The sequence below is a fragment of the Uloborus diversus genome, chromosome 5 (assembly GCF_026930045.1).
Source record: "Uloborus diversus isolate 005 chromosome 5, Udiv.v.3.1, whole genome shotgun sequence".
In the NCBI taxonomy this organism is placed as follows: Eukaryota; Metazoa; Arthropoda; class Arachnida; order Araneae; family Uloboridae; genus Uloborus; species Uloborus diversus.
Genome location: NC_072735.1, coordinates 168,063,748 through 168,089,219, shown reverse-complemented (window position 1 = coordinate 168,089,219; position 25,472 = coordinate 168,063,748). Strand labels below are relative to the sequence as shown.

The window sequence follows — 25,472 nt, the reverse complement described above, 5'->3', positions numbered from 1 at the left end:
AGTGTTTCCTACTTTTTTTATGGTTGAAAAACCATCATAATACATTGCTAGTTCTAGTATGGATTTTTGGAAAATTTATTTTTAATTAGCAGAATACCTTCTCTAATTCTTAATAGCAGAGTTATGTTTCTATCATGTTTCAATTTACTTAACAGTTAGCATTCGGATCAGTCTAGGAGACTAATAAACTAACACACCTGCCAAATCTTCAGTTTTTCATATGGAAATTACCATTTATCTCTTTCTCCCTGGTACATATAGATATCAAACTATCCAATTTTTCATTCAATTTTTGTTTTTATTATTATAATATGGTTGGTTTATCAATATTTTTGACTTGTAAACGTAAAATTGTACTTTGCAGCTGTTATCGATCGCATTGACATAGTTTTGCTTCCATTCAAGTTTCTAAGACCCGATGGCACCACTAATCTGTAAAATCAGTGTGCACGCTAGCACATATGCGCCATTATATCTAGTTTAGCCTTGATTATTCATATTTCGTTATTATATCCAATTTTTATTCCATGCCTGTGCCATCATCAAGGTCTTGTTCAATATTTAAATGCCAAAGTACCATGTTACTGTTTATGTGGTTATGTGTATTATCATCATGGCATGTGCTTTCATTCAATGTATCATTGGATTAAGCAATGAATTCTAATTGCATCTCAAAAAAAAAAAAAAAAAAAACTAATAATGGCAAAACGCTTGTAAGAGCAATTGTTCAACTTAATTTTAATTCATTAAAAATCTAATAAGAGAATGCATTGATTTTTTTTACGTCTTGAGATCTAAAAAGGGCTATTCTGCGATGGTATTAAAAATTGATACACTAAATTAGGCTATCTTAAACTAATAAGTGTCACTCATCATTTAGTATCATTTAAGTCTTTGATTTGTATGTGCTCCCCCCACCTCATTGTTTACTAAATTCATTTTCTTTTAGTATATTCATTAAAATTCCTTTTATTGTGAAGAATTGAAAATGTTTTTGCTGCTTAATTTCTGTTGAGTGCTGAAATATTCAAATGACATACTCATGTTTTGAATTAAAAATTGTATTTCACTCTAAAACTTTTTTTTTATGTTTAAATATGCAGATGGTCTTCAGAGTCGGATGAGCTATCTGGAGATACTGCCATTAAAAAACCTACATCACTCCCTGATTCCAGTGCCTTGGAAGCTGTAGTGGCTGCTAAATCTCTTTGGTGTCGTATAAGACTTTCTCTTCAGTGGACTGCCAGTACAATTTTTACATTATGCATTGGTGAGGAAACTATCTCTTCTGCACTTGGATATGTATTATGTTCTCTATGCAAAAGTCCCCCAGCTCAAAATTGACTTGTTTTTCAGGAGGTGCAGTTAAAAATTTCAGCCATAATTTAAAATCAAATTTTCATTTTAGTTCATTTATCTGAAAATGAAGAGTATTTTGAGTTTTGTAATTTTATGTGGGTTATATGATTTTTAATTATTGTATAAGTCCATGAGAGTTCTGAAAAATAGCTTTATACCAAATCAGAACTCACTGCTTTCTGATATGTACCTTCGCTTTTTTTGCTGCATCTTTATTTTATTATAACATGAAAAGCATGACATTGTCGCTTAGTGAATAATAGAGTAAGTGGTGGTAATATAAAATACTCTTGCTGTTATGGAGCCCAGTAATGTCTTGACAATAAATAATGAGTTATCAGTATCTTTTTTAAGACCTCGAAACATGTCACAAAAAGGTTATTTTTGTCGTATAATTTTTATGATCTTAATTTTGTTAATTTTACTATCAAGGTTCAGGCAACATCTTTCAACAATGACTTCATTTTAGATAATTTAGAAGAACTCAACTATAATTTAAACGTTTAATTTTTATTTTATTTGCTGAAAATTAAATAATGAAGTACTCTTATTTTTTCATGCTAGCATTAATGTAGACTAAAATTGTCATATTAATCTTATACATTAGAGTTCAAGTAATTTCACGCATTTTGTTCTGTATTGCTTTATGTATTATCTGGTTTAACTATGAAAAATAAGGAAGCATAAAAGATTCTTACAAAACTTGTAGAACTAGAATGCCAAAAGTACAAAATGTGTTTAAAGGTTTTAAAACCATTTGTAAGGTTGTTATAAACAATGTATGTGCTACAAAAACTTTTTTTTCTTAACATGTTAGTTAAGGTAAGTGAAATAAAGCCATTAAAGTAATGGAAGTCATAAAAGTACAAACTCAAACTAATAGACTAAGAATTTAACTTTAAACTTTATCTATATGAACAGATTTTGTGTGTGTATGTTCCCTATACAAATCTATAGTTTAAGTCGGATCTCAGGCAAATTTGGTAGAGAAGTTCTTTTGCATCTGGGAAGGGTTGTGAGGGGTTTTTTGAATGCTAAAAAAGTGCCGAACTGTTCAAATTTTAATTTTAAGACACAAAAATGGCTCTTTTTGCTCGAAAAAATTTTGTATCATGTCAATTTTAGTTTCATTCAAAAGTCGGTAAAAAAAACCCCCTTAGTAGATTTTTTTATCTACAGTTCAGATGTTTGATGTTCCTAATTAAACCATGAAAAGAGTTATAAGCATTTTAAAGTAAGTAAAAATTAATCTTAAATTTAACATTTAAAGTGACCAGCACAAGATTTTGATTTTTTATAGCATGAATTTATCTGGATGAATGCCACGCTGTTACCATTTTTGCTCGAGTATGATCAAATAAAATTCTCCAGCTGTTTTTAAGCTTCTCCGATTCCAATGGTAATCAAGGATTTTGGCACATGAAACATTTACATTGTTTCTAATATAATGCTTGACACTAATTTCAAATCTCTAATCAGAATTTCAGTATTGCTCTGGACTTTGAAATGAAATACAACCACAAGTAATTAAGTTTAGTTATTAAAAGTTTCAAGTAATTGTAAGTCAGCAAATTCAAAATAATCTAATCCATCATCATTAATTTTGCCTGTTTACCGTGGGAAATCCACCCCCTCCAAAGTCATGAGAGAAGCTTGTAATTGGGAGATTTTCGTTCAAACCGAAATGGCAAATACAGTTTTTTAAGTTTCATGTTTCAAGCCTTGATTCGTGGATAGTTCTCTGTTGATACCAGATGGAGAATACAAGCGTATGCAAGAGAGCAAAATCTAGATGAATCAAGAATTTTAATAAAGTTATCTCCTTCTTTTCTTACTTATGATTTTCTTAGTACACCCAAAACTTTTTGTGCGATAGATAAGAAATTGTATGTTGTAAAGATAACTTTGTCCGTTTTATAGATAATTTCGTCAATTGAGTTCCCATCTGAATGGAATTTTCATATACCACACACACACACAAAAAAAAAATCGCACCCCACATAAACAGGTTCGAGTATGTACAAGTTTCGTTAGATAGTCAACATTTTTTCAATAGTTACCATTCACTTTTTTTTATCCTACAGGGGCTTTTCTGCTCTTCCTTTTATATTGTGGTGGCAAATTGTGGAAAAAGCGCCGAGAAGTACAAGAAAAAATGTTTTATGAAATGGTGGAAAAAGTTATAGGTTTGTATTTTTGTGGTTGAGATTTATAAAAAAAAATAAACCCTCTTATTTTGCTTTTTAAGTGTTCTAAGGGATTTTAAAGCTTTTGATGATAAGTGTTTACTGGAAGTTAACATGTGTTAAGTTCTAAGTCCCCACTGGTTGATTTTACCAGCTCTTCAAGAAGTAAATGTTCCTACATAAATAATTAAAAAATATAAAAGAGACCCATGATTTTATTAATGTAACCACTTTTTTGAAAAAACACTAGTCTTTTGGACCCAGTTTCTTGAGTCATCAGTAAGGCCCCTGTAATGTTATATGTACAGAATTCAGTTAAATTATAAATCATTAGATAGAAAACATTAAATGTATATAAAGCTTTTTTTTCATTTGAAATGAATATTCATCTTGAAATGTCAGTGGAATACTGCTTCAGTTTTCCGGCTTTTGATTTAGTTGGATGTTTTGTAAATCAAAGTTCCACATAGTTAGGAAATACTTTTCATTTCATTTCATTTCATGATGCTGTGAAATTAATATCTGTTCAGTGAATATAATATATCTTTCATTACAAATGTGTGTTTCCTATGCACAAATCATGAAATAATTTTTCAGATATTCTACAAGATCAACAGGACTCCTCATATCAGTCAGATTCCAGTTTAGGACCTTATAAAGCTGTCGTAAATATCCGAGATACTTTAATCTCTCCAAAAGAAAGGTATGTCATTTTAGTTTTGTTAAGAATGCTCTATGGAACAACCTCTTATTACTGCGACCCTTTCATCATAGCGATCGAAGTTTGAAGTCCCATTCTCTATTCCATTGACGCAATGTTATTTTACCGTCAATTAGAGCTTCCAAACTGAACCGATCATTCCAATATAAGGTCCAAAGCTAAGTTTCAATTTTCGTATTTACCTCTGGCCTAACCATTCAAAAACTAATATTTAAACATTTTATGTTTCTAAAGGTAAAATATTATAGTCTAAGATCCCACTAGACTTGACCTACCCTCATCAAGTTTCCTAAAATTGTTACCATAGATGAAGAGTAAAAGTTGTAAACAAAACATGAAAGTAAGAATTTATACCTCTTTCACGTCAATTAATCAGGGTTGCCAGGGGCTAAAAGGTGCCTAAAAATGAGTAATTTACCCTGATCAAGTAGGGAAAAATCATTATCATAAATGAAGAGTAAAAGATGGAAATAAAGCGCTTAAGTAAGGTTGCCTACCTTTTTCAGATCGCTAATCAGGGTTGTCGGGATAAAAGGTTTTCAATGAGGGAGATAATTTACCCCTCATCGAGTTTGCAGAAATTGTTGTCCTAAATGAAGAGTAAAAGCTGTGAATGAAACACTAAAGTAAGGTTGCCTACCTTTTTTGGGTCCCTAAGCAGGGTTGCCAGAGGTTAAAAAGTGTCCAAAAATGGGTAATTTACCCTCATCGAGTTTCCAAAAATTGTTGTCCTAAATGAAGAGTAAAAGCTGTAAAGAAAACGTTAAAGTAAGGTTGCCTACCCGTTGTGTGTGACCTAATCAGGGTTGCAAGGGACTAAAAGGGGACCAAAAATGAGTAATTTACCCTCATTGAGTTTCCTCTTAATTTACATAAAAATGTAGGTAAAAATATTACAAAACTGATGGTATAAGGTTGCCTAAGCAAAAGGAGTCCAATCATAGGGTTACCGCTATTCAAAGTTTCAATATTAAGACTTCGTTGTTTCCATTGACCATTCGTAGTTTCAAATGAGAGATCATTATATTTTGTCATTCCATTTTTGCCAGTTTGGTGAAAAATTAGGTTAAATACAGTGAAATCTCCGAATAGCGGACAGTCAAGGGACCAGAAGTTTTGTCCGTTATTGGGAGGTGTCCGCTATTAGAAGGAACTACTTAATTTACCTTTTTCAAAATGGGCTGTTGTTCCCTTTGTAGAACACAATCGAAACAATTGCGAAAGGTTTACTACATTTTACGTCAAGTGTAATTAATCTTTTTTTTCTTAATAAAGGTATACTGACAGCACACACTTGTCTTAAAAAGCATTTAATCAATTAAAGTAATCAGTTAAAACAGTTTGACATCACTTTTTTGCATTACAAGCCTGTTTCTCAATATAAATGTTTAAATCATTTACCTTCAGTGTCCCCTTTGCTCAGGAAAAAGTTTTTCAATTCTTTACTGTATTTCAGCGCTTCCAAAAAGTCTCTATTTGTGCAAACATCATTTTCAATCACAGGAAGTTCATCTTCATCATCGTCAGAAAAAACATATAGTTCAGTTGTGTTGCGAGAAACGAAATTTGAAACGTTCAAGTTCTCTTCCTCAATCCACAAGTCTTCATCAATTTGAACATAGTCTTCAGCACTGACTTTTGAATCCAAATAAACCAGTAGCTCATTAAGTTCTTTTTCCTCTTCTGCTCCTCCTAATGCACTGTCAGGTATCATTTCACTCCTAAACAAAAATCCTGCCTTTTTAAAATATTTTGAAATGCTTCCAGGTTCAACTTTTTTGAAAGCTGATGCGATCCACGAAACAGCATCCAAAACTGTTACAGATTTTGCTAATTCTTCACTAGATTTACATGAAGAAATCTGCGAAAGAATGTGCCTGAGTAAAAGCTTTCTGTAACCTACTTTAAAACACCAAATGATACCCTGATCCAAGGGTTGTAATACAGAGGTGGTGTTCGGTGGCAAAAATTCTAACTTAACATTTTGCAATTTTAAGTCATCAGGATGAGATGTGGCATTATCCAGAAAGAGAATTATTTTTCTAGCTTTCTTCATCCTTTTATCCAAATCCACTAACCAATCTTTCATTATTTCAGTCGTCATCCACGTTTTCTTATTTGATTTCCAGGATACCCTAAGTTTATCTACATCAATGTTTTTGAAACATCTCTGTTTTCTCGCTTTTCCAATAACAAGAGGAGTTTCAAACTCGCCGATCATATTGCAACACAGCAAAACAGTGAGACGTTCTTTAGATATCTTTCCTCCGCTACATTTGTCTCCCTTTAAGCATAAGGTTTTATTTGGAAGAAGACGATAAAAAAGACCAGTTTCGTCGGCATTGAAAATATTTTTCTCATCATATCCTTCGCACAACGATTTCAATTTCTCTATCCAATCCATGACATGAGCTGGGTCTACGGACTTCTCTTCGCCACAAATAGATTTAAAAGAAATGTTGTGCCATATTCGGAATTTTTCAAGCCATCCATTTGATGCCTTAAAAGAGTCTATCCCCAAAGTTTTCCCGACTTCTCTGGCTTTCTCTTGTAGTAATACCCCGCTTATTGGGACGTTCTTTGCACGAGCAGCTCTGAACCATTTCATGACCACCTCGTCGATTTCACTGGTTTCTGTTTTGCCAAACTTAACATTTTTTAAATTTTCATTCGAACTCACAATCCACAATATTCTAATTTGGTCTTTATCTTTTAAAATTTCGCTGATTTGAGTTTTCCCAACTTGAAAACGATCGACAAGACAACGCACACTTATTTTTTCTTTTTCGGCAACATCCAAAACATTAATTTTTTCTTTCAATGTCTGTCTCTTTCTTTTATTTGCCATTTTAAATCTCAAATAATTTTGTCACACAAAAAATCAACTAAATCAACACGCCTTTAGGAAAGTTTGCAACTGCAAAGCTACGATTGCTGCATGAAAAGCAGGTTTGCTCGCCTCTCAATTCATCTCAGGTGATGAATATCCCATTACAAACGGTGATTCGGCGGAGCAACCCCTGCCCCCACACACTTTTTATGGTTAATTTATTTATTTTATCTCGAGAATCACTATTGCATGATTGACAGTTGGCAATATGATCTTGAATATGGGCAAATCTTTTTCTTGTCTAAAAATTAAACAACCCAACGAAACCACGAGCCATAAAGCCGACTGCTACCGGCGCCGGTCTGCTCAATTACATCTCCCGAGAGCCCCAGTTAGAAAAAGCGCCCAGTTTCCTCTTTTTTATCTTAACTTTTGAATAGTTATTGTGTACAAAATTCATTAAAATCTTAAGAAAAACGTACGTTAATTGTTAGACTGACATCAGTTTTCACTTATCTGCTTCAATACTCTCAAAACTAGCCGTAACAAAATTATGACTTTTTTTTCTTTTTCATTTTTTGCTGCCTGCAAAAAGTACCATGTCTTTTGGTTCTTTTTTTTTACCCCCAAATTTTAAGCCCCAATCGCTGCCTCTGCCCATCTGCCCATTACCACCCTTTTAATTCCAAGAATCAGTGATAAGGAAATGATGGGGGGGGGGGATATCAGTTGTGGAGGATGAAAAGCTTTGTAAGGCAAGCAGTTGTTACTAAGATATTCTGTGAAAAGAAAAAAATAGCGAAGTGCGGATCGTAAAACTTCGTTATTCTGAGTGTTCGTTATTCAGAGTGAATCACATGGAATGGCCTATATTGAGGGACTGGGACTTGCAAAAATGTCCATTAATTAGAGGTGTCCGTTATTCGGGAGTGTCCGTTAAGGGAGGTTTCACTGTATTTAAAATTGAAAATCAAATGGTTAGCTAAAACTATTATTTGATATAGCTGAAATTTTGTATGATACATAGGCTTAGTTAGAAGCAACTTTCCCGCATATAGGCGTTACATATTTCTAAATTTTGTTTTTTTTTTCACTCCCCCCAAGGAGGGATTGTAATTAATCAAAAACCTTTTGTCATAGTTCAAAAGGTTCCACCAGTCAACAAAGCTTGACAACCACTGATCAATTTAAAAGACGGTAATTTTTGACTCTTTATATTTAAAAATAAACATGAAATAATTTGAATAATGTAGTTTGACTTGTTTTCATTTCTAATTGAAACTGATGCACTGTTTCAGAAAAACAAAGCTGTGGCTCTGGGACAAAGTTGTTGCATTTATTGAAGAAAATGAATCTCGAGTATCAGTAGAGTACAAAACTATTGCTGGAGAAGATTTCAAAGTTTGGAGATGGAATCCAAGCACAAATCAAGAGGTATGACCTTTGTCTTTTCTCATGGCAATTATTTGCACACTTATGTCTGTCCTTGTTTTGGTCCTTGGCGATAGTGTAAGGGGAGAAATATTTTTTGTGTTATTGAGGGCTAGAAAAGCTGGAATATGTTTCAATTTCAAATAGTTTATGTATGTCGGTATTCCGTGTATCTTCTAGAGCTCTGTACTGGTTAGGCTTCTAATTTAGTAAATCTGTATGGTTTTTTGCAAAGTTTTGAAAAATAAGCATGTGGTGAAAAATACTAATTTTCGCCTTGAAGTTTGTGAGGTGTTTTTATTTTACTATTATTATTGTTATTATTATTTTGGTCCATTTTTTTCCTTTGAAAAAATTGAAAATTTGCGAGCCCTAAAATTTGTGTGTGGGTTAGATTGGGCCGAAAAACACGTTTTTTTTAAAAAAATTATTTGGATGATAGGTAGTGTGGAAAAAATGCCATTCGTGGAGCAGAGTGCACATGAAAAATTTATTTCTGAGTTTCTTGATTTGCTGCAATTGGGTTGAAGTTAGGACTAAATGTTGTTTTTTGATGTTTTTAACAAAATTGGTAAAAGAAAAATATTTTTCTATTTTGGATGACAGATAGTGCGGAAAAGTTACTATTGGTGGCACTTAATTCCCATAAAAAATTTGAAGTATATGGTATAATTCCTTCTGTTGCCACAAATCCAAAGAAGTTTTGATAATTTCCGTTTTTTAACGTTATTATTAAATTCTATCGAAATATAAGGGGTGCCCGAATGAAAAGTGGACAAGTTGAATGAAACTGCTTTTAATATAAATCAAAAGAAATCGTCATGGGTGTTGAAGAACAGATCCCAGCATTGCAGCAGCAGGTTGATGCCTTCGCTGTAGAAAGATCGGGGCTGATTCCTGAGGAAGTCCTGCACGACTTCCTTCACTTCATCGTCCGAATGGAAACTTTTCCACTGTAATGCTCTCTTAAGTGTTTCAAAGATGTGGAAGTCACAGGTTGACAAGTTCGGACTATACGGAGATGCTTCAAAACTTTCCAACAGAATATTTGTTTAGGGTCGTCTATGTTTCCTGGGATGATCTTTGTGGATGATAGTGTGAACCGACCATTCCTTTACTCAGGTTGAGTTGATCATTGATTTCACGGGTCTAATCCTTCAATTAGTTTGGATCATTTCATTAACGAATGCAATGGAATCATTGGTGATCGCAATGTTTGCTTGACTCGGTCTCGGCAGATCGGATGTCGTCTGCCGCCCTTAACCTACTTCCGCGCTTTCCGATCTGGACGCATCCATGGATAGCACGACTTTCCTTTTGTGCAATTTCCTCTACTGCAAGCAAGTTTAATCGCTTAAGGACGTTTGAGATGCATACCTCGTACTACACTTTATATACTTGTGCAGTTACGCTCAAATTGAATCATTCATTCTGATGTTATTGCACTTTTCCACTTTTCATTTGGGCAACCCTTATATTAAAATTCTGTTTTCGCCGTATTTATCTGAAATAATTATGTTGTTTGTCACATATGATGCATTTATAGATGTCAATGTGTAATAAATTAACTTGTTATTGCTTATAAAAATTTTAACTTGAAATATACTATTGCAACATTTTGTACAGCTTCATTCAAAATTAAGGTTAAACAGCACAGAATGCAACAAAGAACAAAAGAAGGGATGGGTGTACAAACAATTTCTGTCCATACTCCCAACAGAGTGTTTTATCTACACTGTTTTAGGCAATAAAAGCATTTTTCAGTTAAATTTCTGCATATCAGCTCTTTTACTTCTACTAGTTTTGCTACAATAAAATCATTTATTTATTCATGGGCATTTGCAGCATCCTTGCTATTTTAGTAGTATTTCATTAGTAGTAGTCCAGTAGTTTAGTTTCATTTCACAGTTGGTTTCGGACTTGCACAGCAGACTTTAGACTCAAAAATTGCTTCAGATACTATGTTGATTTCAGTTTCTTTTGACGAAAGACGCTTCATGATTCTAGGTTCGCTGACATAGGTTGAGATTGAGAATCTAACTGATCAGGTCATAGCATTCCGTAAACCTCATTCGCAACCGCATTCCAACCCTCAAAATGTCTAATTTATTAATCCTCATTTCTTTTTCAATTTAAAATATTTTTTTAACTATCTCATCAAGAATGGAAAAATATTTTTTAAAACTAATTTTGCTAAAATCATATCGGAAAACAGCATTTGGTCCGAAGTTCAGCACAATTACGGCAGATCAAGACATTGTCAGAAACAATTCAAATTTTTTATGTGCCCTTTGCTCCACCAATGGCACCTTTTCCGCACTAACCATCATCAAAATTTAAAAAAAGTAGCCCACCCTAGTGAGGATGTGTGTGTTACTCATTTAACAAGTTTAAGATTCATAAATGCCATTTACTATAAATTTAAATACTGTGCATTTACTGTTAACATAGCTATTGCAAATCCATTCCAAGAATTTTTTTCCCACAAAAAGTTTTTTTTTTTTAATGAAAGTTTTTTAATGAACTGTTTTATATACTTGTATGTTTACAATTAAGTTTTATATAATACTGACTAATATATTGTTAAATTTTTACTAGAATGAAGGCGGTAAGCAAGGGAAAGTTTGGCAGGGTCAAGGTATGGCGATTTTTTTCATATTTGCTTGTTGTATGTTTGTTTATTTTGTGTAACATAACTGTAAATAATAATCTTTCAGCCTTCAATAGCCTTGGGAAGGGAAAAAATGCTACATATAGTCCAACACCCTGTCTGAAAATTAGGAATATGTTTGATCCTGAAGTGTAAGTTTTCACTTTTTTTTTTTTTAAAGAGAATTGCATGTTTTGATCAGGAAAACTGTTGCATGTTACAGCAAAAAATATGTTTTTCAAAATATTGTTCTGTTTCCCGTTTATTGTACTTTTATGAAAAAAATGAAGCTTTAAATTTTTTAAATTTATTTTATTATTTTTCTGTATTTAAATTACTGCTCTCCTTATGACTGCAGTCCATAACCTACAGTGAAATTCCATTACAACGGATACCAATGCAACAAAATTTCCATTTCAAAGAACTACATTTTCAGTCCCTATATAACTGCCATTACATTATTTGAATTCCATTACAAAAAAATTCCCGTTACAACGAACAAAATTTGTGGACCCTTGAAGTTTGTTTTAATGGGATTTCACTGTACTTGTTTGTAATTAATTGTGCTTGAGTTACAAAAATTATGAAAATTCAAAAGAAAACAGGCCCAAATAAGCATATTCTTATCTTCTTAATACCATAAACTATTATATGAAAATGAGATCCAATAAAAAACACTAATAAGAATACATTACATTAAAATCATTGATAACAACTACCTACTTTTCTATAAAAAGTAGGATTGAAGTTGCAAAAATTAATACCTGCAAAACAAGTCCAAAATTAGAACAAAAAGCATTTTGCTTAATTTTTAGCCTTTGCTCAAAACTAAAATGCGGTTTTAGTGAAAAGAAAAGCTAATTATTATTTTAACTGTAAAATTTTTTAAAAATAATATATGCTGGTAAAAAAGCACTTTGAAATCAATTTATTGATAGCTTTTTGTTTTTGTCATGTGCCAGCTAGGCTTTGAGGTGCGCTGCTTCACTTTTTCAACCGTACCATAATTTGAGAGTCCGACAGTGAAGTCTGACTTCCCCACAGCATGTACTTGCCATAAAGACTCGTTTATAGGCTAGGCAACTATTCACTGCACAACACATTCGCACACAGAAAGAACAAGGACAGGAGAGAGAAAGTAAATCCATGCCCGAGCCGGGATTCGAACCCGGGACCTCCCCATTGTGGTCAGACTTCTGACCACTAGACAAGGCCGAGACATTGGTAGTTTTTTAATAACGGAAAATTGAAACAAAACATTTGTTATTTTAGCTACTAAAAAAAGAAAAGAAATTACTACCTTGCAAAAAAGCAGTATGAATCAATGTCAGTGAAATCAAAGACAAAATAAAGTAAAGTTAAACAAAATCAAAATAAACTAGTAACGAAACTAAGATAATTAGCTAAATTTATGAGTGATAAAAACCTCACTTCAAAAACAATCTTATCCAAACATATTTTCAATCTTTGAATGGCATAAATGAAAGTAAAACACTTGTAAAACATTGCCCAAATAAAAATAAAAAATAGGCCTAAAAATTGGGTGAAAAATGCCATACAACTAAAACAAATTGGAAACATATCCACATTATACTCACATATAAAATCACAAAAGTTAAAGAAACTCAAATGAAAGCCCCTAAAGAACAATGTTTATTCAATGTTTTGCAAAAGCTGTCAGATTATATTAAAATTGTAATTTGTTTCCAAAAAACAAAAAATTCTGTATTGTTGCCAAGCAAAATAAAAATAGTTAAATCAAAAATTAGTAAAAGTTGATTGTATGTGACTATATCTATCTATATGTCATCGCTACTCCTGGTGAACCACAGAAAACTGAGCATCAAACCAGGTATCCATAGATTCATAATTATCCTAGCTGCATGTTTAGCTAGGTGTTATAATTGTGCAACTTTAATTAGCAGAGATATTAATTAAACTTAATTTTTCTAACTCAAACATCCCTCCGGAGCTGCTGGCAAGAAGCCAAAGTGGAAGTGACTCATGGATTAGAAAATATGCACGGAAAACTAATGTTTATCAAACAGTGTTAAGTGAAAGAACTTTTTTCGATACACAAATAAAAATTACTTTTCAAATGGCTTAAAGTGCATTTTTTGATGACATGATTTTTTCTTTTTTTCTTTTAAAAAAATGTAATTTGTGTCCAAAAAACGTCGATTTAATTTCTTTCTAGCTTAAAAACGTCAATTTAAATTATTTCACTAGCTTAAAAACATCAGTTTAAATTCTTTCACTAGCTTAAGCTGTCTGAGGGAGCAAATATGGGGAGAAGTCCCAAAAGTAACCATGCAGTATTTCCAGAAAATTGGGTGCAGCAGAAAGGGTCGAGCGAGCCGCCGTAGGTAGAGAAATCTAGACTCCGCAGCTGGCAACTGCTGGTTATGTTATGGCAGTTATGTTACTAGGTTAACGCAGGTTATGTTACAAACCTGGCGGCTAGTAACATAATAAATATTAACTAAGAAATGTTTTCAATTATTTATTTACATTTTAAAATTACAGAGAATATGGAGATGAATGGCAAGTTAGCATTCAAGATGCAATACTGGAAAAATGTGAAGGAAACGATGGAATTCATCATATTGCTTTTGACACATCCAGTAATGAGGTAAAATGTTCAAAGTTTTTATTTTTCATGTTTTTGGAAACATCTCAAAAAAAAAAAAAATCAATCAATCAATAAATACCATATTACCCCGCATTATCAGCATGCCGCGAAATTCGGGGATCACCTGATTTTCAATAACACTCACCTGGTCTTTTCCGGCATGACGGAAAAATCGAGGTTAGGGAAAAAAACTATTATAAAAAATATATGTTCTACACATATCTGATTAGTATTAATAAAGTTTAATTTTGTAGAAATATTAACTGACAATGTCATTTGCTATTTTAACAAGAAAAACATTATTAAAGAACGAAAACCTTTATGAAAATTAAATTAAAACTAAGCAAACATTTAAGCAGTAAGATACCTCTCCTAAGCCAGTGCTAAAAAATTTACCAGAGCTATTCAATATGTAAAAATTAAACTCACATCTCAAAAAGGAACCTAAAAAAAAAAAAAATATGAACGAATGAATCATAGTCTGAATTGATTACTTTATTGGCATATAATTAAATTCGTTAATAACGACCTACCTTAAATAACAAGCGCATAATATATGCAATACACAATTAAAACTGAATGGGGAAATTTGCTTTTGTTTTGTTGCAAATTAAACCTCTAATTATCCAGCATGCCGGAAAATTCAAATCTCCCGGCATGCCGGTCAACCTCTCTTTTTTTTCCCGGCATGCCGGATAATGCGGGGTAATACAGTTAGTTAAGAAGCAATTTTACTACAATTTGAGTGTGTACAATTTCTTTCTTTTGAGGCATATGCAATCTTATGCTTTCTTTTTTCATTATTATTGTTATTATTTGTATTTCAAGATTTCATTGCACATTTGGTTGGATGTCAATTTTTTGAACATTGGTCACTATTAAAAGCATTATGTACCAGGCTCAAATTGTGTGAACAGCAATAAGGAATGCAGACATATGATTTAGATTTTTATGGAACCAGGGTTCGGAATCATCAATCATTAAGAGTATTTTGTCTTTGAAAATTTCATTTTGATGACTGCTATTTTTTGTTCAACATTCATGTTAGACTGCTAAACTTTCCATGAAAAGTTAGCAGACGACCCTAAATTTACTTTCAGTGAACATTTTTTGCATTTTGTATGTTTATATATACTTTTTTTTGTTATGTTTTCAATCGGTTTACTAAATGGATTTCCTATTTTTTCTTGTTGAATTTCGAATAATTGCAGCCCATGGAGTTGGCATCCCCCTCCCCCTTTTTTTGTATTTTGCTCTTTTAGTCTCTTGCTCTATTAGTCTCTATTTATTCTATTTTTTTCCCAACTCTCTTCAGTATTTTAACTGAAACAAAATAATAAACAAATTGATTTCTTTTAGGGTTGTGTCTACATGCTCTGTTCTTCCAGTGAAGCTGCAGGAAAAGCATTTAATGCTTTACATGGATGGTGGTTTGACAGTAAGAAATTATTTATTTTCCTTTTTTTAACATATTTTTTGCATACGTTTTTGATTTATATGGTGCTTTGGTGGTAACATAAATTCTTGTATTTGGTTAAACTGACCAAAAACAAAATTGTCCCTATAGATTGTTAGACCTACAGCTTTCAATAAGAAACAGCTTTCAAACCAATGGGATACGATGTACCTTCCCTCCACACGGTAATCCTAAGCTCCATGCTAACTGCTAAGAAATGTGGAAAGAAAAGTAGGATATGATCAGTAGATGTGCTATACCAATCAATGACATACAATGAAACTTCGATAAGTTCAAGTTGCTGGAAACACAAAAAAATTCAAGTTATAGAAAATTTGCCTTATTGAATACAGAAATAGAACAGCAGCATTAAATAAAATATCACCCTTTCACTTTTTAAATTTATAATATTTGCAATAGATAGAATAGTGTATCAAAGATAATATTGTCATCTCAGAGCGACAGTGGGATATCTTTCTGTTATTCCTGGGATTAGATGTAGTTACTCTGAAGTGACGATGTATAATTGACATAATTAATGTATTATATATGTCTATAACTTCAAGAGCTTTTATTGGTTGGAAAACAAAGTTATATTTTAATGTAGGATATAACAATTTTTAAGACAAATTTTAAAGATATTTTTTAAAAAAATCTGTTATCAAACATGACCTTGATCTGAAGTTTGTTCTCTCATTAAATAGTCCTCAGACACTCACAAAAAACCCAATTTTGACTTATAGAGCTACGTTAGCGAAGAAACTTTGACAGTCATGAAATAAATTTGGACTTATCAACTACTTCGACTTGATGAAATTCGGGTTATTGAAAATAAATAACATTAATTCTCCATACAGTTAAATGGGAATAAATATTCACTTTGGCTCATTGAAGTTCGACTTGCCGAAGTTTCACTGTACTTACCTCGGCCATTATTTAAATCTCTGCCCTCTGCATGGAAACCTTCAGCTGGGCCTTCTGGAGGTCTTGTTTCAGTTTTCAAAGTTTAAAATCTCTCGCCATTAAAAAAAAAAAAAAAGTGAAGAAAATTTACAATTTTTATTTCTTTTGCACTGCATGTATTCCAAACTAACAAGTTAAACCTAATATCCATCTGGGAAATTAAAATGATAATGTGCTAGTGTTTGCTGATTTTAATGCTAAGTTCCAGATGAATTTCTCAAGCGCTTCCAATCAAAAAAAAAAAAAACTTTTTTTTTTGATTAAGAAAACTTTTCCCCCCCAAATATATCTCATGATATTTTTAAATCACGTTTATGATCAAATATGTTCTTTGACTGAAAACCTTGTTTGAGAATACCTTGTTAGAGTTACACCCAAGAAAGCTTGATGCTACTAAAAATGTCAACTACATTTGTGAAGTAATCAATGCTACTTGTTTGATAATATTGAAGTTGTGTAACCTAAATTTCTGGAGTTGCACCTAGTAACTAAGTTATTGAGCAACAACTCTAAAACTGTAAGTAGAGATTCACAGATTAGTAGTTATCCGTTAAATACCTTTTTTCTGTCAGGGCTTTCTCAAGAGTCGTTATGGAGTTTTTATTTATTTTTTGAGTTTGTTTGTGTGTGAGTGAAGAAGGGGGGAAGGTCATGAATGCAAACATTTTAAGGGGGGGGGGCCTCAGATATTTTCCCCATGGAAACCGATTTTAGTACAGATTAGAGTTTTTAAAGTTTGACTTTTTAATAACTTATTCATTAATGGCTGAAGAAGTGTTTTTACTTTTTTGCAAAGAAAAAATTATTAAAAGCAAAGAAGTTCTAACTTCTAAGGGAAGCTGGAGTCACCACTTACCCCCTTTATGGGCACGCATGGGGGGAGGGAGCATACCACAAATTACTGCTCGAGTGTCATGCACATACGAAGTGAGAAGGTTTGTCAATTTATTTTCTTCATATTCTTTTTTGGAAAAAGTTATGGTACAAGGGCATAACTGAAAAAAAAAATTATAAATAAATAAAATAAAATATTTTAAATCAGTTGTTCATTATTATTATTTCTTGCACTGTGTAAAATATAATAAAATAGAAAATGTAATTTCACGTTAGAGTTAATAGTATTTTTACATAGATTTTGAAATATTTTGTTTTCTTGTCTGCAGACAAATTAGTGACTGTCAAGTACATTCGCTACGAGCGCTACTTAGAAAGATTTCCTGAAGCCGAGCATTGCACGGAGCCTCTCAAGCCCTCCAACAACAAGCGGCTGTCCCTCTCCACTCCATTTTTCTCTTCTGCCTTGGAGAGGTCCTGAAGCTCCTTAAAGAAAACACATGAACTGATGGCAGATTCATTTTATTTTTTGTGCGAATTTTTTCTAATTGTCCTTTTCCAAATTTTTAATGACTAGCCCTTTTGCGCTCCTTGTTCGTTTTCAGCAATATGTGAATAGAGAAATTTGCATTGATAATAAAATGTATTATAAATGTTGGGGCTTTGTTTTCGTTTTAAGTATTTCTCTTTCGCAAAGTACTTTAGCTATGAGAAATGTTTCTTTTTTCGTAATGAAAATTTTGAATTATCAAGACGGGTGCTGTCTTCATTTTTCAGAAGAAAGCTTTGTGTCTGGAGGAAATTTTAATTTAATTTCTTCTTAATTTCACTGTATTGAATAAAACCTGTAAGAGTTTCTACTGCGTTAAATGTGACTAAAATGAAAACAAAGAAGCATAAATAAAATATAAGTTGGTAAACAGATTTCTTAACAATTTGTTCTGTATGCTTTTTCATTTGAATCACATTTTAGCACGAAGCATTTATGATCAGTTTTCATTTATTTAAATTTAATTGGATGGATCCCCCCTCCCCCCCCCCAAAAAAAGCAGCAAACTATTTTTTTTAAACCAAAATTTTTTTTGCTTAGCTATTGAATCGATTGATTACTGTCTTTTTAAATTATGACTCAAGTTTTCTTTTCACTTTTTCATCGAATAATATCAATCAAATTTGAGTGTTAACTGTTGAAGAGACCTTGAAAATTGCTTCAAATTAGAATTAAAAGAAATATAATTTTTGTCGTTTTGGAGGAAAACATTTTATTTCATTGAGTTATTCATTTAATTTCATTGGTTTATTGAATTTATGGATTGTATCGCCTTTTTTTGAAGGTATGAATTCACTGCCAAAACGAAAAAATGTTTCAATGCAAGTTTTTTTGTAAAGTATATTGTTCTTTCTTTATATACAGTAATTTTCAGAACAAATTTCCAACTTTTTTATTTTGTAAAGAGTAAGTTATCATAACTATTTCACTTTGCCCCCCCTCCTCCCCCGAGTTAAAATTGTTTACATTTACAAGAAAACACTTTTTAAAATCCCTGTTTTTAAGTGTCTGGACCCTTTATTAATGTGAGATTTCAGAAGTAAGTTTTAAGGTATTTCTGAACATGCAAAAAGGTAGTTGAAACTTGTAATTGTAGATCGGAACCTAATGCGGATCTGGTTGGTAAGTTGAACTCCAACATCGACAACGTCACCTCATTTTTGGGTAATAGGGCAGAGTAATTGGTGCTGAATTGAGTTGAGTTACTTTCCTAGTAGTTTTGCAAAATTATTACAACTCAAATCCAAGGCAATAAAACACATCCTATTTTCACTAAACTCTTCAAAGAGGTATGCATCGTGAAGGTCATAGCGCATGTAAGCAGAGCTGCACTAAAAGCTAAATCAATTTTCATGTTATTTCTAGTTTTATCTACCTTTTCGCAACATTTATCTTATTTTAGTACATCAATTAATTTTTATATTAGATTATATTGCCAATTCTAATCTTTTGTGATGGAAAAATGAATTATCTTATATCATGCAGAACTACATGGGTTATTAACAAACTTATGCAGGTCAACATAGAAAACTTCTCTACATCGATGCTGTTTTAAGTAAAGAAAACAAGGAAGATTTGTGGTATGATTTTTTTATTTTACATTTAGAAACAATATGGTCTTCTGTCTTTCTTATAATGTCAAGTCTGTGACTCAAATTTTCAGCACAATAGAAAAATATTGAAAAGTGATTTTTAATGGAACACTAACGACATAACTGATTTACCTTTTTAAGATTGGTTCTCATGTTCTGCTTACATTTTATACATAATATAGAACAAACTCTAAAGACATAGCTAATTAATTATATAAGCTGCTTATTTTGAAAATAGGTTCAGTTCATGAACTTAAAAAATCCAGAATCCTAACGTTTGAAAGATGGAAGTTTTATTTCTTTGTTAATAATTGATTATTGAAACGCCTTACCTTAAATATCGTACAAAAAAAAAAAAAAAAAGACTGGCCCTCTTTCAAAATAAACGAATCATATATTTCATGGAAAATACTGTATCATTGAGTTTTTGAAAATTGTACATAATTTTATTTATCTATTTCCTATCTATATGTTCTATTGTAAATTGTGTATTTAAAGGTCTAGTTAAAATAATTAGAGCATGAGCTTAATTCCATAGTTTTTAATTTCAAAATTGACTAGTGAAGAAGCATAGAAAATTGCCACCATTTAATACAAAACTGTACAAAAACATAAGTACATTGCTGGAAAATACAAACTACATATAATAGTTCAAAAACAAGCTTGTCAGAAGTTTTATTTACAAATGATGAGTCCATCTTCAGTTATTCATCCTTCAAAGTTGACCAGAATTTTTCAGTAACTGAAAATTTTCCCCTAGATATCTGTAATTCATATTTTGGTGTTATTCATGGTGAATTAAGCCTATCATCGTATTTTAATTATAGTTGCTTTTTCTGCACCAAATCAAATTTTGAAAAGAAATTGCCCTTATTTGATAAGTTAGTTCTATTGGTAATTGTATTTGCAGAAGAGAATTTTAATATTTCATTAAGTTTTAAATGTTACAATTTTTGCTGGTTGCATTATAATTTAAATGTGTTTTTGCCTATAATTGCTTTGTAAAAGCATAAATATCAACTAAAAGTAAAAACTAAGTCATATAGCACATTGATATGCTGCAAAGCAGATTTAGAGAAAGGCATCTTTTGTTCAGTATTTTATGAAAAATAAGTTCACACTATTCAAATGTTTAATGTTAATTTTTGACCAACTACACTACCAGTATTGAAATATATGCATTCTATTTATGTCTCATAAAATCAATCAAAATATCTTGCTTTTTCAATCAAATTATTCAATGGTATTGGTGAACTTTTCTTGTTTAAAGCTGCCTTTTATTTCTGTTTTAAATTTTTGGCATACCTAAAACTTGAAAATTTAAAGTTGAAAGCAAATTCTATTGCATATTAAGACTTTAATAAAAATAATTTGAACAAAATTAATGCATAGGGATATTTGATTAAGGCATAGGTTTTTCAATATTATTCCAATTTCTAATTATTAAAGTTAATGGCTTATATAACATTACAAGTTGTTGCCTTTCGCCGAAGTTGTATGTTTGGAATATTAGGGTGGGTCGAAAAAAAAAACTTTTTTTTTTATTTCAATGATGGGTAGTGCAGAAAAGATGCCATTAGTGGAGTAAAGTGTACATAAAAAATTTGAATTTTTTCTAACAACTTCTGGATCTGCCGCAATTGGGTTGAAATTTCCAAAAATTGATGTAATTTTATGTTTTTAGCCAAAATTAGTAAAGATAGTATGTTTTTATTTTCGATGATGAGTTGTGTCGAAAAGGTGCCATTGGTGGTACTAAACTCCCTCAAAAATTTTGAGGTGTGTGTTAAAGCTCTTTCCTTTGCCACAAATGAGTAGAAGTTTTAGCAATTTTCAGTATTTTAATGTTTTCAATAAATTTTCTCAAATAGTAAAAATTTTGCTTTCGCCATATTTCTCTACCATAATTATATAGTTTTATCACATGTGATGCATTTTTAGATGCGTGGTGTGTCATAAATTAACTACTTCTTGCGTATAAAATTTTTAATTTGAAATGTGCTTTTCGAAAACTTTGTGCAGCTACGTTAAAAATTATGGTTAAACAGCACAGAACTTAACAAAGAACAAAAAATGGCATCGATGTACAGAAAATTTCTGCTTGTACTTTCAACAGAGTTTTTATCTACACTGTTTGAGGTAATAAAAGCTCTTTTCGAGTTGAATTTCTGCATTTTAGCGCTTTTACTTCTGTTACAGTATTGCTATAATGAAAGCATCTTTTCCTTTGTGGCCATCTGCCAATTCCATGCTATTTTAGTAGTATTTCTATTTACTACACACAGCTGGCATAGGATTTAAATTTCTAAAGTTTTGGATACTACGTTTATTCCAGTTTCTAGTGACAAAAGACATTTTGGGATTTGAGGTTGGCTGATACTGGTAGAGAACCAAATCGAGCATATCGTCGTATTCAGATAACCTGAATTTTAATTTTGGAACCTTAAACCTTAAACACTCGAATTTCTTGATTCTTGTTTCTTCTATTAATTGCTATCTAATATTCATCACAATATTTTCATACCTTGGTTTTCGTCAGTTTCCACTGTTGTGAATTCTTAGAAAGGCCATGTTATTTACTTTTTAAAACCCTTTTTGTGTACCCTGGTCGTTTCTTTAGGCATCATACGGGCAAATCAACTGATATTACGAACTGTGCGAGACTTCATAAGGCATCTTTTTGTTTCGTGGTACTTAAGTGCAAGTAAAGAGTTCTATTGGCAGCTGTGAGCCACCTAAACTACCTAATAGGCCGTGGTTGGCTGTCTGTTAACTCTTGAACACAGTCCAGTTGAAACAGTTGCACAATTATCAATTATGTGTTTTTGGTCTCTGCTTCAGTTCAATTTTCAGTATTTTCTTTTACCAACGTAGAAATACATGACAGAGGTAACCTAGAATGATAGCATAAGTAGGTTTTTGCATGCCATCAGATTGAGCCAGAAAGTTCTTAGGTTCAGTACTTTCTCTATCTTATTTATCAGGTGTCAGACCGGGAATTCGTTTGTATGAAAAATGTACACCAAGTGTTGCAGTTCTTTTTGTATTTCCTTCTTTTTTTTTAAATTCCTGCAATGACGCCGTTGTTTTTTGTTTTTAATGTTCTTACGGGAATGCCATTTCACGCGACTGTTTTTAATTAAGAGATAATAACTTTGTTCTTATTTAAAAAGATTTACCAGTGATTAAGAACAAATTTTGCATTACTCCCTTGATTTTGAATGCTAATCAAACAGAGAGCTGCACTAAGTTTTCTAATAGCAGATTTTAAATTAAAAAATTTATATGCAATAAGTTGTTATTTTACAACACACCACATCTCTCAAAATGCATCACATGTGATAAAACTATAGAATTATGGCAGAGAAATATGGTGAAAACCAAATTTTTATTATTTGAGAATTTTTGTTGAAAACGTTAAAAAAGTGAAAATGGCAAAAACTTCTACTCATTTGTGGCAAAGGAAAGATCTATACCCCCCTTAAAATTTTTATTGGAGTTTAGTGCTACCAATGGCACCTTTTCCGCGTAACTTATCATCAAAAATAGAAACATACTATTTTTATTAATTTTGGCTAAAAACATGAAAAAACAGCATTTTTTCGAAACTTCGACCCAATTGCGGCAAATTAAAAAGTCGTCAAATTTTTTTTTATGTGCACTTTGCTCAACCAGTGGCACTTTTTCTGCATTACCCATCATCAAAATTAAAAATAAGTTGTTTTTCGACCCACTCTAATATATATATATATGTGTGTGTAAAAACTATGAATTTGCAATTAAAATTGCTTACATGAGTTTCAAACCATTGGTTCAATGTTATAGAAGCTGAAAAGTATTGTTATTTACCATGGTTTCATTTCCATGCATTGAAGACTGAGGTCACTCATACTAGAAAAATTATGTACACTATTTTATTTATTTATTTTTTTCAACATTTCCACCCGTTCATTAAATGATTACATAGCGTTTTTTCTATTGCCTTTTATCAGAGAATTCAAAGTCAAGTATTTGTGCTCTCTTAACACATTCTGCCAGTAAGTAGAAAGTGTAACATTGATTACTAATTGTAAAGGAAATCTTGCAACTTAGCTCAATTTGACAGCATGACAAGATTTGCATCCTAAGAGAAATGGTCACAAACACTGGACTTGGTCCCACATCCATAAGCATGTTCAACGCAAATAAATCTGAAGACTGCTAAAATAAAAAAGTTCCCGGTTATGAAATTTAATGGCATATCAACTTTCAGATGCATTGAACTGATCTATTTTTTAAATTCACCCATTTAACTTGGTCCCTTCCCCAACTGCCACACATTAAAAGAGTTTTTGATGAAATTGTTACACTTCATTATGATTTTGGTGCTGCTTTGGCTAGGTATATATCATTGTCCTTCATTTGACCCCCATTTGTATCTGCCACAGAAATTGTGTCCTCATAAATGTCATTGTTCCTCATTAAGGTTGGAGGTTCCAAAGGTATGCATAATGAAGCATATGTAATATCGCTGCCACTATCGTCTGGTATTGGAGGCAACTCACGAAGTTTGATAGGTTCTAGATCCACATCGTCAAAAGAAGGGGCTGCTTCTGATCTGTATGTCACTTCCCATGGGGGTGGATCAACGGGGTCAAAACGCTCACAAAGAGATTTAACCAGACGGGATCGCCGTTTTTCGTCCAAGTCCACTTGTGCGTATACAGGCTGAGAATCCTCTGGATCTGCTTGGATCTGTCCACTAGGATCTGAAGCTTTCTTTTCCTTACAGAGGTTTTTTTTAGATCCAATCTCTTCATAGATGCTACTTGTTGTGCCAGAAGAATCTTCAGAGTCTTTCTTTTTATCATGCGGTGATTTCTTGGATTCTGAATCAGATGTGTTCTTTTTTCTGGTGAAGAGAATGGTGGACATGAAGTTTTTCTTGCTTTCAATGGGTTCTCCAGTGCTGTCTACTGGGATTGTAGCATAGAAAGCATCATTTTCATAAGGCTGAGGGGAATTGGGTGTTAATGTAGATCCTGTGTCTTTTGAAGGCAGAGATTCTGTACTATTCCGTCTAAGAACTTTTCTTCTGAAAAACATAGTGAGAACGGATTTCATTAATAGGTAATATTTTATAATATCAATGTGTTACAGAACATATGATCTATTCATGAAGTTGAAATAATGTTTGTGAGTATATTACTAGATATTTATTAATCTGAAGATTAAAATGCATTCAAAGGTTTCAAAATAGACTCTTAAGTGTATAAATCAATTCCAGAAATTTTTGGCATTGAAGGTAGTTTAGTGGACATTTCTAGAGTCTGTGCTGTAAGTGGGATGAGCAATTTTTGACATTTTTTAATTGACTAATATGCTGGTGACCAGCTTTGTGCAGTCTTTGCACCTGCAGGTCAGTCTCTTGTAAAGGAATATTTTAGGTCTTGGGGTCACACAAACATAACTACACCCACTCTCAGTTTGTTGACGCAAAGTCGTATCAGCTGTTACGATTATGTTTTTTTAAACGAGATGAACATTATACATAGATATGCATGCACAAATAAGAACTTGAGCCAGGTAAACGTATCGTCGCCTCAGAGCAACAGTAAGACATCTAAACCCAGTAATAAACACTAAGAAAACCTACTGTTGCTCTGTGGTGATGATATGCACGTGACTCTTAAATAGGTTGAAGTCGGATCAAAAGTATGGGGAAAAGAATGTAGTTACGTTTGCGTGACCCTAAGCCCGCAATGTAATGTCTGTGACATTCAACGAACACTCACACATCAGTCTGAATTAAAGAGCTCAGTCACAAATTTTGGTGTGTAGTGGTTGTTTGGTGGCCTCTTCAGCAGGCTTCGTCTATGACTTTTTCGCGGACTTCAAAAAATCTCTTATGCTGATAGTATTTGCTTTGCTGTTAAACAATCATCACTTATGGCTCTCTTTATCGTAGGGAAAGTTATAAATTGTAGATTTGATTTGATAAGTTGCACAACAAAACATGATGGAAATATTTTGCTTATTGAAGCATGGTTTGTATGAGCGACAAAAACACTTCATGAAAGTGCCTGACCTTACTCAGTAGAGTGACAGTGAATTCATTAACCAACTCCTTCCTGAACAGATCCTTCTCGCTTCAAATGCAGTGCATATTTAACTTACTGTACAATCATTACATTACTTTCCAAACAGACCCACATACATCATCTTCTCAGAGGGACTGTAAGGCATCTAAGCCCAGAAACAACAGTAAGATATCCTAATGTTTTGAGGC

General features: G+C 32.4%; 2 protein-coding genes across 3 annotated transcripts in view; one reads left to right on the top strand and one right to left on the bottom strand.

Annotated features, from left to right (window-relative positions):
- LOC129222064 (inner nuclear membrane protein Man1-like) overlaps window positions 1-17,719 on the top strand; it is a 46,490-nt gene extending 28,771 nt beyond the window's left edge. For both annotated transcript variants that reach the window (XM_054856491.1, XM_054856490.1), the window contains exons 7-15: window positions 1,104-1,270; window positions 3,444-3,545; window positions 4,143-4,248; window positions 8,395-8,530; window positions 11,126-11,165; window positions 11,245-11,329; window positions 13,704-13,809; window positions 15,169-15,247; window positions 17,392-17,719. In XM_054856491.1, coding sequence (XP_054712466.1) covers window positions 1,104-1,270; window positions 3,444-3,545; window positions 4,143-4,248; window positions 8,395-8,530; window positions 11,126-11,165; window positions 11,245-11,329; window positions 13,704-13,809; window positions 15,169-15,247; window positions 17,392-17,543 — 973 coding nt within the window. In that variant the 3' untranslated portion in view covers window positions 17,544-17,719. The remainder of the gene's footprint in view (window positions 1-1,103; window positions 1,271-3,443; window positions 3,546-4,142; window positions 4,249-8,394; window positions 8,531-11,125; window positions 11,166-11,244; window positions 11,330-13,703; window positions 13,810-15,168; window positions 15,248-17,391) is intronic.
- Window positions 17,720-22,986: 5,267 nt separating this feature from the next.
- Window positions 22,987-25,472, bottom strand: part of LOC129223267 (sushi, von Willebrand factor type A, EGF and pentraxin domain-containing protein 1-like) — a 162,785-nt gene continuing 160,299 nt past the window's right edge. Inside the window, exon 16 of the mRNA XM_054857833.1 lies at window positions 22,987-24,278. Coding sequence (XP_054713808.1) covers window positions 23,558-24,278 — 721 coding nt within the window. The 3' untranslated portion in view covers window positions 22,987-23,557. The remainder of the gene's footprint in view (window positions 24,279-25,472) is intronic.